Here is a 12,693-nt window from a genome sequence, read left to right as displayed (position 1 = left end):
TTCTCATACATCTTTTTCTGTCTCTGCAATGAAGAAAAGATGAGATTATAAGTCATCAATAGGGCTTTGGACTGTAAACCTGACTTTTATTAGCTTTACCTTTACTATGTGAGGTTCTAAGCCTACAGATGTGTGCTTTATTATTTGGTATTCACAAACACTTTCAGCAATTAGGGCAGTAGGTGAGACAGGAGTGCAGTGTCTTTGTCCAGGCAAATGACATTGGGCTGGTTAATTAGTGTCTTTGTCCAGGCAAATGACATTGGGCTGGTTAATTACGGAGGACAACTCAAGAAGGAAAAACTTTGAAATAAAATGAAAGACTGATTTTGTTAAGAATATAGAAATGAAAAATAAAAGGTAATGTTTTTCATTGTTATTTTGTTCTTAAGTTAGCTAAGGGTGTTTTAAGAAGTTGTATATCTATGCTTTGGGTTTCTCTCTCTCTCTCTCTCTCTCTCTCTCTCTCTCTCTCTCTCTCTCTATTTAAGAGAGAGGGAAAAACAGAAACATCAATGTGAGAGAAACACATTGATTGGTTGCCTCCTGCCCTCGCTCTGGCCAAGGCCTGGGAGAGAAACACATTGATTGGTTGCCTCCTGCCCTCGCTCTGGCCAAGGCCTGGGCTGCTTTGGGTTTCTTAAGATCCATGTTAAATTAAGCTACTAATGGGGAGGAATCCTACTTTTGAGGACTGAAAAGTGCCAAATTTTAAACCCACTTGCCTGCTTATATACCAGAATGGATATTTGGTCACTGTAATATTCATTGCCATTATTGGTGATGTGACTGCTGCTATGATTTTCCTTCCCCCATCCCAGCAAACACTGAAGGGAGGCTAACTTTACGGATTGAATTGGAAACTTAACAGTTTAATTGGTGCATTTTCCCTACCTTTTATCAATAGAAATCTAGGGGGGACAAACAAAAGATAAATTTTAAAAATTTAATTTCAGATGAATTAAAACAAACAAACAAAAAACCAAAAATAAGCAACAAAGAACTGCCACCATCCTAATCTCTAAATTTTAAAGTGTGGCTTCCAAGAACTATTTGTCTGGACTGAGGTCAAGGAGCAACTGAGAGCCAACACATGACTCTGAAGGTCAAATAGGATACAGATTTCTTCAAAACTATCTTGAAAGAAAATTTAAAGTGTATATTAATGAGATACATGAGCATGGATGGTGCACTGGTGACAAAAGAATGTTGCAATAGAGAACCAGTTTGTACTGTGCAATGGAGAGAAAGCAAATCTATAGAAGATCAATTCCTACCCTATGGTCTCTCAGTGAAGAGTCAGAAGGGAATTGGGTGAAAGAAATTTGTGGTGAGACAAGTACATTTCATTTAAGTCATAGTTCACTAAAAGAGAGCTTACAAATCTTAGTATATTGCAAAGCTATATAAATAGTTATTTTATGACAGAAAGTCATAAAATCAGTTAATTATACAAATACAGCATGCACACACACACACACACAAAAAACCCTGAAAATAAAGTACCTGTGCTTGGGATAGCATGAAATAAAGTATCATTGCAACCATTTGTTTTCTACATACAGTTCTACTTATCAGTGAAGGTTTTATTGCCACATTACGTACATGCCAGGAAGTTGTAATTTCTTTCTTTCATGACAGTTCTTTATATGTCAATAACCAAATTACAGAGGAAATCCCTGATTTAACACCTAGTTTCTCCTATCTTGTTGACAGTCAGTCAGTTCTCCCTCTGGGTGCAACACCTAGCTGAGAAGTAAATGAAGGCAGGTAGTCAGTGGTCCCAGACCCAGCAGTTGTTAAATAATTTGACTATCAACCTTAACAAATGTCCCTTATTTTCTTATAAGAAGTAAAACATCAGTGCAGTTTCAAAGGATAAAATATGTACATAATTTTATTCAAAAATTTATATTATGTTACAAATATGTACAATTTCAATAATAAATTAAAAATAAATGTCCATATACATCATGTTACTCAATGCCATTTTTCTGCCTTCATTTCTAAGAGTTCATCCGATGAAAGATCCTGATCCTCTTCTTGCTAGAAAAACTTGCTTTGGCAGCACACTGGAAATGCAAAGTGTTTCGGTGCCTTTGAGCAACGGGAAAGTGTTTGTAAATAACAGAAATGCTGAAGAGGATCACTGCAATCAGGAAGTGCCGATGAACATTTGTACAATATTTACAAAACTTCGCAAAAATTCTTTAACATTTTTTTCCTCCAATTCCTCACATTCTTTGCATCCAGATTCAGTTATATTCTGCAAAATAAAAAGAAAGGATTAGAATGGAAAGTCTGGTATATTTTGAATCATACAGTGAGGTCTTGAGACATGAAAACTTGGGCAAGTTAATATCATATTAGGAAGAACTGGGAAATTTGATGTGGGCTTATTTTTATAATGGACTAGAAGACCGGTGCATGAAATTCGTGCACAGGGGGTCCCCTCAGCCCAGCCTGCGCCCTCTCCAATCCGGGACCCCTCAGGGAATGTCCGACTGCTAGGGATCACAGGGATCGGGTTTAAACCGGCAGTCGGACATCCTTCTCACAATCCTAGACCGCTAGCTCCTAATTGCTCACCTGCCTGCCTGCCTGCCTGGTTGCCCCTAAATGCCCCCCCTCCCTGCCAGCCTGATCACTCCTAACTGCCCCCCCTGCCAGCCTGGACGCCCCTAACTGCCCCCTGCTGCTGGCCTGGTCGCCCTTAACTGCCCCTGGTGCTGGGCGAAGGTCGCCACAAATTGCCCCTCCCTGGTTGGGCCTGGTCCACTCTTATCAACTGACCCCCTGCTGGCATGCTCGCCCCCAACTACCCCCACTGCTGGCCTGGTTGCCTCTCACAGCCGCCCCCCCCTCCACTGGGCCCGGTCGCCCCCCAAACTGACCCCCCCCTGGCTAGCATGCTTGCCCCCCAACTACCCCCCCCTGCCGGGCCTGGTCATAGGCAGCCATCTTGTGAGGGCATGAGGGTTAATTTGCATATTACCTCTTTATTATATATGATTAAGGACATTGACAAAAGTATGCCATGTCTATCAGACTGTGGATTCCCTACTTAGAGCCTTCAATGGTTTCTGTTCATCTACCCTCAAATGAAGTCCAGGCCTCCCAGCATGGCACATAGGCCCTGCTTACCTATTTCTTGCACATTTCCTCACTGTCTCAAACATTCTGCCCTAGGAACAGTGAGCTCACACCTTTATCCCCAAGCAGGCCATGCTTTTAGATGCCTCACTGCCTTTACTTCTCTCTCTGTCTGTTCAGCACTTCCTATTTCAGCTAAGATTACTCAGCTGCTGTCTGGACTAGAAAGTTTTTCCTGAACCTGTGAGCCCCAGTGATAAGCCTAAATGTCCCATTGCTACATTCTCAGAATCCCTGGTGTGGATTCTCCCTTACAACGCATCGCATATTAACTGATGTTATGGACTTTTATGCTTTTTATACCACTATTCTTAAATGCTTCCAGGAGAGCATGGCCATGAAATTTTGTTTCCCTAGCATTTAGCACAGGGCTGTACACATAGTATTCATGCAATCATTGCTGGTTGAATTGAACTATTTATGTGAATACCACAAATCCTTGTAATTCAAACAGAGTTTCACTGATAACTAGAATATTTCAAATGTAGGAATCATAAATACATTTTTTGAGATCAGCTGAACCATGAAACCTCTACCAGCAACAAACAAAATTAGATTCGATATCCATTAAGCACTTGAAATTCAGATTCACCAGTATTCATCAAGCACAGATTCTATGCTAAGCACTGTCATATTCCATATAACGCTGTCCGATTTAATACCGAAAATAATCATGTCAGATAGGAAGGCAGAGGTATTAAATGACACAGCTCAGTTGACATAATAAATGAAATTCTCCATGTCCAAGTTTTTTGACTGTGCAGTCCCGCCCACTCCTTCCACTACATGTGTCACACTATGCCAGAATTGCATAAAAGAGCTGACCATTGATACTGTTATGAATTATTTGTTGCATGACTCAGTCTTTCTATCAATAAGATAGAAACGACACATCATAAAGAGCATTTTAAACATTAATTTAAACATTAACATATTCTTTTCATAAATACAATGAGCAAGTAGTATATGCCAGGCATTGTTCTGGGAGTTGGGATACAGCACTGAAAAACACACAAAACCGGCCCCTTTGAAGTTGACATTCGAGTGGGGAAAAGCAGACAATATTCATTAAGTAAAATGCATAGTATGTCAGAGAGTAGGACATGCAGAGAAGGGGATGTAGCAGGCTGACATGGACATGGACTGCAAACTGTGAAGTGGTGACATCACTGAGAAGGTGACATTTAAGTAAAGACTTAAAGCAGCCTGGAATTCTTAGGGGAAAATCCAAGGTGTCCAGCCACACAAGCTGTAGGCTCTTTGCACTTTGAGTTCCCTCCACCTGAACATACTCCCCCAAGTATCCTTAGTGCTCGTTCCCTCACGTCTTTGCCAAATGTCAGCTTAGTAGGTAAGCCTTCTCTAAAGTAGAGTCCCAGTGCCTTTACCTGCCTTCTTTTTGGCCATTAGATTTAGTGAGTAACTGATGTATTATTCATTTGCTTATTGATCAGTTTACTTATGCTTCCTCCCTCCTTAAGATCAGGGACCGTATTTGTTTTTCACTCCTATTTTCCTGAGGGCCTACAATGGGGCTCAAAAATTATTTGTTAAATTAATTAGTTATTATATCTTCTTTGTTCATAAAACTTCTTTCTACCCACTTTGCTTTGGCCACTAGCGTTTTGCCATGAGAGCCATAATCTATTGTACCTTCGCATAGCTGATCTCCCAGCCTACAAGAGGAGCTCCCAGTGTTTGCCTTCCTGGAACCCCATATTGCTGATGTTGCCTGAGATTGTCTAAATTATTAATATTTGATACTCAAATTATTCATATTTTTTGTTATCCTTTTACAGCATGTATAAAAGGGCGGACTCTGACGTGAAACTGCTCAGATCTGAATCCTGGCTCCCCATTTTCTTAGCTGCATGAATTGGAGGAAGTAATTCAAGCTCTCAGTGCTCCAATTTCTTCAACACTGAAACAAATAAGGACAACTACCTCACAGATTTATTGTAAGGACTCAGCGAATTACCAATTAACCCTTAAAGATCGTGTCTGGCGGAGTAATAACCCATTGAACATGGATTACTAGTATTCATGCCAAACCCTTAGTTACGCGGAGTAATGTATACCCACTGCACCTGCTGGTAAACACCTTGAGGTCAGTGACCTGACTGGTTCACCACTGTCACTCTAGCACTGAAGCACACTGCCTGGCTCCATGCAGTACACGTGTGCTGAATGAATAAGTCAATGAGCAGTTTAGGATCGTGTGCACACTAGTGATGCTTCCATTCTGGATGCCTTTGAATTAAGTCCCCTCCCTTCCGAGCGTCTGCTTGTCCATTCTATCCAGCTCATGACTTCTCCCAGTCAAGCCAGAAACATCTGCCATAACTCACCCCATTAGATGATAAACTGGAGTTTGTTAGGATGATAAGGTTTTCTATCACCTCTCTAATGTCCATATTATTCGACTCCTGCCAAATAACGTGTAACTCCAGGAGAAAGCACTTCATCGCTGTGACTTTGCAATTGGGCTGAAAATAAAGTTACAAAGAACCACTTTGAGGAACACGTTATTTTCCCATTTTTCATTTTCACACAGATGCAACTTTGATTTTTTAAAAAAAGTCAATCCAAATATTTTATAAAGAAACACAACACCCCTAAAATTTTTTACAAAGGAAGCAGCTTGATTTTTTTTTTCGCAGTGAAATTGAAACCAAAGCAAACTGCTAACAAAGCAATCAAGGAGGATGGTGAGTTTGTGCAGAAGAAAGAATGAAACTGGAAAATGTGGAAATCCTAGGCCACCTTTACTCACTGAGCACAGTTCCTCTGTGTAGAAGGGTGTGGATACTGTCTGAGACTCTGAAAACACTGATATCTGTAGTGAAAGAACTTTTAGGATGAGGTGGTACTGTTAACATTTGAAACAGTGGTAGCTGTCAATCATGCTATTCCTGCAAGATCCAAAGTTTCAGAGGCAGATGGGATTCCAGGAAATTTATTAGAAAAATCAAAGCAGGGGTAGTACCTGGTTGGCCAAATCAGAAAGGTACCTTATAGGTACCATAAAAATGTGTTTTCCACAAGGGTTACCTTAACAAAAACCTAAACTGAAAAGAAAAGAGGCATTTAATGAACACCTGGGGATTTGCCCATGTGATGCTTGACTCCATGCGTTGCACAGTGCTGGGACCCTGCAGGCCCTGAACAATGCTTTCTGCACAGGTGAATGAAAGCAGAAACACACTCATGTGCCTGCCACTGGCAACACAGTAGTCATCCAGTTACCCGTAGCCAACCACAGTCTGAAAATATTAAATGGAAAATTCCAGGAAAAAACAATTCATAGGGCATGGCTCTATGATCCTCCTGACATGTCGTCAGAAGGTAAATAGTAGCTTCATAACACTCCATCACTTCACTTCATCTGCTCACAGAGGCATCGTATCATCTCACATCATCATAAGAAGGGTGAATACAGTACATTAAGATATTTTGAGAGAGAGACCACTTCATACAACTTTTTTACAGTATATTGTTGTAATTGTTGTCGTTTGTTGTTATTTATTGTTGCTAATCTCTTACTGTGCCTAATTTATAAAATAACTTTGGCATATGTATTTCAGTAGGTACAGGAAATAATAACAAACTAGAACAATTACAATAATGTACTGTAAAAAAGTTATATAAATATGGTCTCTCTCTCTCTTTCTCTCAAACATTGTATATATAGAGTTCGGTACTATCCGTGGTTTCAGCATCCACTTGGGTTCATGGAATGTATCATATCCCTCATGGATAAAGGGAGACTAATGCATTCCCCTTCCCCAAAAACAGCTGCTCAGGATCAAAAGGGCAAATATTATCACCAAGTTGGTAGTAAAATAGATAATAAATAAAATATATATATATAAAAGCCTAATACACAAAGTGTCCCCTCAGGAGTTCGACCAACAGGGAATTTGATCGCTCGCTATGGCATGCGCTGACCACCAGGGGGCAGCGCAGAATGAAGGAAGGCCCTGGCCAGCAGCCAGCAGCCCCTAGGGACCCTACCCATGCATGAATTTCATGCACCAGGCCTCTAGCAGAATAATAAAAAATAAAACCACGGTTCAGAAAAGCACCCAGGTAACACAGCTAGAAAGTGACTGAGTCAGGATTTAAATCTCAATGTCAGTCTCAGCTTCTTTCTACAACCCAAGAATTGCAAGGTTAAAAAAAGCAATCTCAGGGTGCTGAGAATTGGTGGTTAATTGACTACTGTCTACTTTGAATAAATGCAAAGAAAAATGGAAAGCATGCTGAAGCCAAAGGAGGGAGACGATTTCTGTGTGCACTGCACTAAGTGGTCGATGAATATCTATTTTTCCTAGTTTCTGGCTATGGCTTCTTTCCAATAGTACTTAGAAAGTCCTGGTGGGGGCAAACCCTTCTATTTCAGGGAAGTTCTAATTAAGAAATAACAGAGAGGACTCCCTATTCTGAGCAATACATGGCATAGTTTGTTTTCCATGAGGTGAAGAAGTCAAGGAATTGTTTCTTGATTTTTAGTAACCAATCAAGAAAAGGACTGGCAACATGCCTGAAGTCATACATGCCTTGGGCAATGCCAAGGTATTCATTAACAAGTTCAATATTATTATTTAATTCTGATAGGTTTTCTGGGTTGCGTTTGTTTCTTTTCTCACAGAGAAACCAGCCAGGATCCTTTTCTGACTATTGTAGAGATTCATGCAAAATGTGAGCCATAAATGCATTTAAGCAATTTGTAGGAAATATGATTAAAGATGGTAATATACTACAGCACTGGAAACAACTGATATGTTGGGTACTCTTAAATTAAATCAGTTAACCTGATTCTTGCATTTAATTGCATCACAAAATTATATGATATATTTTGTTTGACACTGATGGAAAAGGCTTTTATATATTGTATCAAAAAAGCATCTATGTAGCTCTTTGATCCAAAGCCCCACAATCTCAACAATTACTTATAAAAATTCATTGATTGTATAAGAAAACACCAAAATTTAGATTTTAAAACTACATATTTTAGTAAATTTATAAAAAATATACTTTTTAGACTTTGAAAACTGGAAAATATAGTAATTTTAAAACAAAAACTATACTCACATGAGCATCACTTTCAGTATATAAAGTGGCATCAATATGTATAGACTGAAAGGGAAGAAAATTAGGTAATATAAAAAATTATGCACTGCTTTAGATATGAGAACAATCTACTGACAACATTAAGCTTTTTAAATTAAATTCTTTAAGATAATTTTAGACTTGTATATAATTATAAGAGAAATTACAGTGAGACCCTGTGTATCCTTCACCATTGCCCCCCAATGGTAATATCCTGCATAACTACAGTATAAGATTACAACCAGAAAATTACATTGATACAATCCACCCACCTTGTTCAGATCTCACCATATTTATGTGCAATAAAGTGTGTGTGTGTGTGTGTGTGTGTGTTGTTCTATGTAATTGTATCAGTGGTTTGTATTTCAGTTATTATATTTTCATTTCTATAATTTCTTATTTGGTTCCTTTTATATAGCGTATTACTCTGCAAAGACTTTCTGATTTTTTCAGTTGTTTCAAGAATATCTGTAATTGCCTGTGGGTGCAATTTTATGATGTTGCTTGAAAATCCTTGTGTAATAATTTTGACATCTAATCCATGTCAGTTTCAGAATGTGTTGATTATCTTTTTTCACTCAAGTTGTAATTTTTTCTGCTTCTCAATATGATGAGTGAGTTTCAATTGTATTCAGGTACTTTGGCCATTACATCAGGAGACCTTGATCTTATTTAAATGTTCTAATTTAGCCTGCAGTCACCTTGATTAGGTTTAGCATGCGGGGTCTGACCTATGTTTGTGTGCTTAGATTCCAATGAAGTTCCGTTTTCAGAATTTTTGTTGTGCTGATTTGGAAGGGTGGCTCACTTCATGCCCCTGGGACTCCGTTGGTCCCTGCTGTGTCACCCAGGGGGGCAGAAGACACTTCATTAAACACAGCAGTTGTCAGTGGGCTCCTCTTCTCTGCCCCTCCACCCTGTAGGCTCTATCAGCCCAGTGGGTGATGTTAGGTTGGAGAGGGGTTCTCTAGCCCACAGGCAGAGAGCCTTTCCCAGGGTCAGGCTATTCTCCTTGCAATTGCCCCAAGACAACCACGGCTCTAGTAGAAGAAGCAAATCTCTCTCTGGGCTGTTGCGACAGAGAGCTCTTCATGCTGGGCCATTTATAAATTGAATTTAAAGATAATTAGGATCCAAAAATTGTAAGTAAAAAATTTCAATTGAGGTTCTACAAGGCCCACTAATTTCTACAAAAATATTTTTGTTTCAAGTGAGATGCATTAAGACTGATAGCAAAACACAGGGACAGGGCTACGCCACAACAATTACATCAGATAGTTTATGGAAATATCAGGACTTACTTGAATAAGATTTTCAAATTTTTTCAAATCACTTATTACATCCTGCCAGTTTGCCTCTGTTTTTGGAACGCTTGCACTGATGCAGCTGAAAGCAAAACCAAAAAGTAAAGCATTTTGAATGAACATAATACCGTCTTGATAAATACTAAAGGCAAAAGAGCAAGCAAGAATGTTTTGTCCTGATGAGTGAAAAGATGAGTGTTAGTCTTGCCTTCATACATCAACATCCCTATAAAGGAACAGAAACACCAAACACGTAGGACAACCTCGTGTTAATTTAAAGCTAATTTGGGGACTGACAAAGTTATGAAGACATAACATATAAAAACCGGGTGCAATTGATTACAATGAATAAAAACAGTACCTAATGTGTGGTATGGCTCAGTAAATGTTTTTGAATGAATGACTATTTTTCTTTAAGTAGAGGTCCTATCAGACTTTTAAGTCTAATAAATAAGTAAAATTTTTAAAATGAGCAATAATCACTTTCATAAAATGATTTTGAATTAAAATGTCCTCTATAGTACATTAAACATGCCCCTGGTATGCTGTGCTCATCATTGCTATGCTTGCAGCAGCCTTTTCCATAAACATGACAGATGTTAAGCCCAATCTAGGCTGAGTGGTCATATATTTACTCATTTTGGTAAAACAGAGATTTTGAATCTGGACAAAAGATATGTACACTGACCAAATGACTATGGGATGATTCTGAAAGCTTCATGAAAAATAGCTGCGCCCTGATGGATTTTCATAGAAGCACAGACCCAACTCTAATCCTTCTTTCGAGGAAGGGTTACCTGTGCAAATCTACTGGTTCCCACACTGTGAGATAAAGGCTGACCTGAGTCAGATTACAGAGCTAGAGGATGGGTGCTTAGGCCAAGCGGCACGGTTTACTAGTTGCATCTAAGAAAGAAGAAAAAAGTTAATCGGCATGGAAAATATGAATGTTTTAGGAGAAAAAACAAAAGGTCTAAAGAAAGAAAGAAATGCTTCTGAATGAACTAGGATAGGGCTCAAAGGACAGGAGAAGCCAGTGTCAGGAAATAGATTTAAAAAAAGTAACTCGATTGAATCCTAAATATCTGTTTTGTTACTGCCATGAAAATCATGCAGGATATTAATAAGGAAGGTACTTTCAAGCGTAGTTATATACCAAAGGTCCATTTTATCTGCAGGATGTTAATACTCTTCGCAATCCTATTAGGATATAGAAATGTTCCGTGTTTACCAAACCTTCTGAGTCTCCATAATCAGCCCTCTCTCATACCCCAAATACTGACTACCTAAGGTGTAAGGCGACTGAACACACACCATTTCATAGGGAAGATATTGAGGAAGAATGGCAATTAGCATGATGATATTTACGCCTAAAGATAAAATTACCTCCAAATGAAGACATGAATGCCAGCCTCAGTTAAGAAATGACTGTTCAGAAGTAAACACAAATAGCACTGGATGGACGTACTCCTCAAATATGGTCTCTGGAAAATAAAATCATAGAGAAAATGATTAAATATCTTACCTAAAAGGTGATATTTAAATTAGTAGTTTATCGTATCTTTAAATCAAAATTTAAGAATTAATGTTCTTTTTTCAGAATTAATAAAACTAGAATGTATCTGCTTTGTTGCCTGCCCTCCAGCTTTGTTTCTTGTGGACAAAATTCTTTAATATGTTTTTAATACATACCAATTTTAAGAAAATGTACAAATCTAATAATATCACCACCAATTTTTTTTTATTATCCTTAATCTCCTTCTCATCCTTCTTTCATTTTAAATAGTTCAACATATTTTATGCAGCATAGATTAATAACACAAAATACTAACCTGGGTTTATAGTTCTAGATTAACTTCATGCAACTGTATGAAAATTAATTATAAATGAATATCACTTGGAGAACGAATTGGATAGAAATGGAAGTAACTGAAGACACTCATGCCATCATGAGAGCCACTGTATAATAATCTTTCTTGGTGATTTAGGAATATCACTTCTCTTGGGACCTCCCAGAATTTTGATACTTTTGTCTGCCTCTTTCATGTTGTCAAAGCTTTAGAATTTCAGATGACAGTGTTGACTGTCACCTTAACCACTAAGACTCTGTGATTCATTTAGTCTATGCTGAAGGCATGAGTAACAAAAACCCATACTGCACAATTCACTGAGGAGATATATATTTAAAGAACAATAGAGTGAGGTAAGTGAAATAATACATTCACAAGCAAGACATGGAGAGTATATCAAGGTTAACAGAGTTAAAAATCCTATCATTATGAAATATCTGAGATTTAAGTGACCTTTTAGAAAAGTCCATATACTATCTTCATCTAATTATTCTTACCAAAATTCTCATTACTCAGTGCCCAGATAAAGCCTTAAATATTGAAGAAGAGCTGGCTATGGCAATGGGTTTCCAGCAGCCATCCATCCAGAATACTTCCTATAATAAAATCCAGGGAAAATAATGATCCATTAAAAACACAAATAAACTATAGGGGGTGGGGGGAATGAAGTAAGGGAATTAATATTTATTGAGCATGGGGAAGGTCAAGGGGGAAAAAAGGAGACATATGTACTACTCTTTGTAATACTTTAAGCAATAAAACAAAATTAAATAAAAAAGAAAGGATAGAGATGAACAATATTATTTCCCACCTAAAAAAAAAAAAGAATCATCCAAAAACATGAATTCCTTAAGAATAAATTTTGCTAAATAATGTATACAAGACCTCTGAAAACTACAAAATATCTCTGGAAGAACCAAAATAGATAAAGAACCAAAATATGCCATGAAAAGATTAAATATTTTTTAAATCTCAATTTTCCCCAAAGTAAAAAAAAAAATTATTGAGCACCTATTTTTTTCTCACAGGCATTCTATTAGTCACTGAATATATGTATCACATTTAATCCTCACAACAGTCCTATGGGGTAGGGTTAGCAGCATTTGGCAAGTTGTCTGGGCCCCCCAGCAAGTCTAAGACAGCCAAGATTAGAGACCAACCAATAGATGGTTCTCTCTCACCTCTCTCTCTCTCTCTCTCTCTCTCTCTCTCTCTCTCTTCTCTCTCTCAGAAAAAAAGAAGTGTGTGTGTGTGTGTGATCCATGTTGGTCAAA

General features: G+C 38.2%; 1 protein-coding gene across 7 annotated transcripts in view; it reads right to left on the bottom strand.

Moving 5' to 3' along the window:
* Window positions 1-1,697: 1,697 nt before the first annotated feature.
* The window catches only part of IL15 (interleukin 15), a 61,608-nt gene continuing 50,612 nt past the window's right edge, over window positions 1,698-12,693 (bottom strand). For 4 of the 7 annotated variants that reach the window (XM_023754646.1, XM_023754644.1, XM_014455373.2 and 1 more), the window contains 6 exons: window positions 11,917-12,015; window positions 10,956-11,053; window positions 9,567-9,651; window positions 8,248-8,292; window positions 5,502-5,639; window positions 1,705-2,266 (listed from right to left, as the gene is read on the bottom strand). In XM_023754646.1, the coding sequence (XP_023610414.1) occupies window positions 2,156-2,266; window positions 5,502-5,639; window positions 8,248-8,292; window positions 9,567-9,651; window positions 10,956-11,053; window positions 11,917-11,928 (489 nt within the window). In that variant the 5' untranslated portion in view covers window positions 11,929-12,015 and the 3' untranslated portion in view covers window positions 1,705-2,155. Of the gene's footprint in view, window positions 2,267-5,501; window positions 5,640-8,247; window positions 8,293-9,566; window positions 9,652-10,955; window positions 11,054-11,916; window positions 12,016-12,693 lie in introns of all 7 variants that reach the window. The other 3 variants (XM_014455339.2, XM_006081720.3, XM_014455370.2) reach the window with 2 other exon arrangements.

The sequence above is a fragment of the Myotis lucifugus genome, unplaced genomic scaffold, assembly GCF_000147115.1.
Source record: "Myotis lucifugus unplaced genomic scaffold, Myoluc2.0 scaffold_1, whole genome shotgun sequence".
NCBI lineage: Eukaryota > Metazoa > Chordata > Mammalia > Chiroptera > Vespertilionidae > Myotis > Myotis lucifugus.
This window is presented reverse-complemented; position numbering and strand designations above follow the sequence as displayed.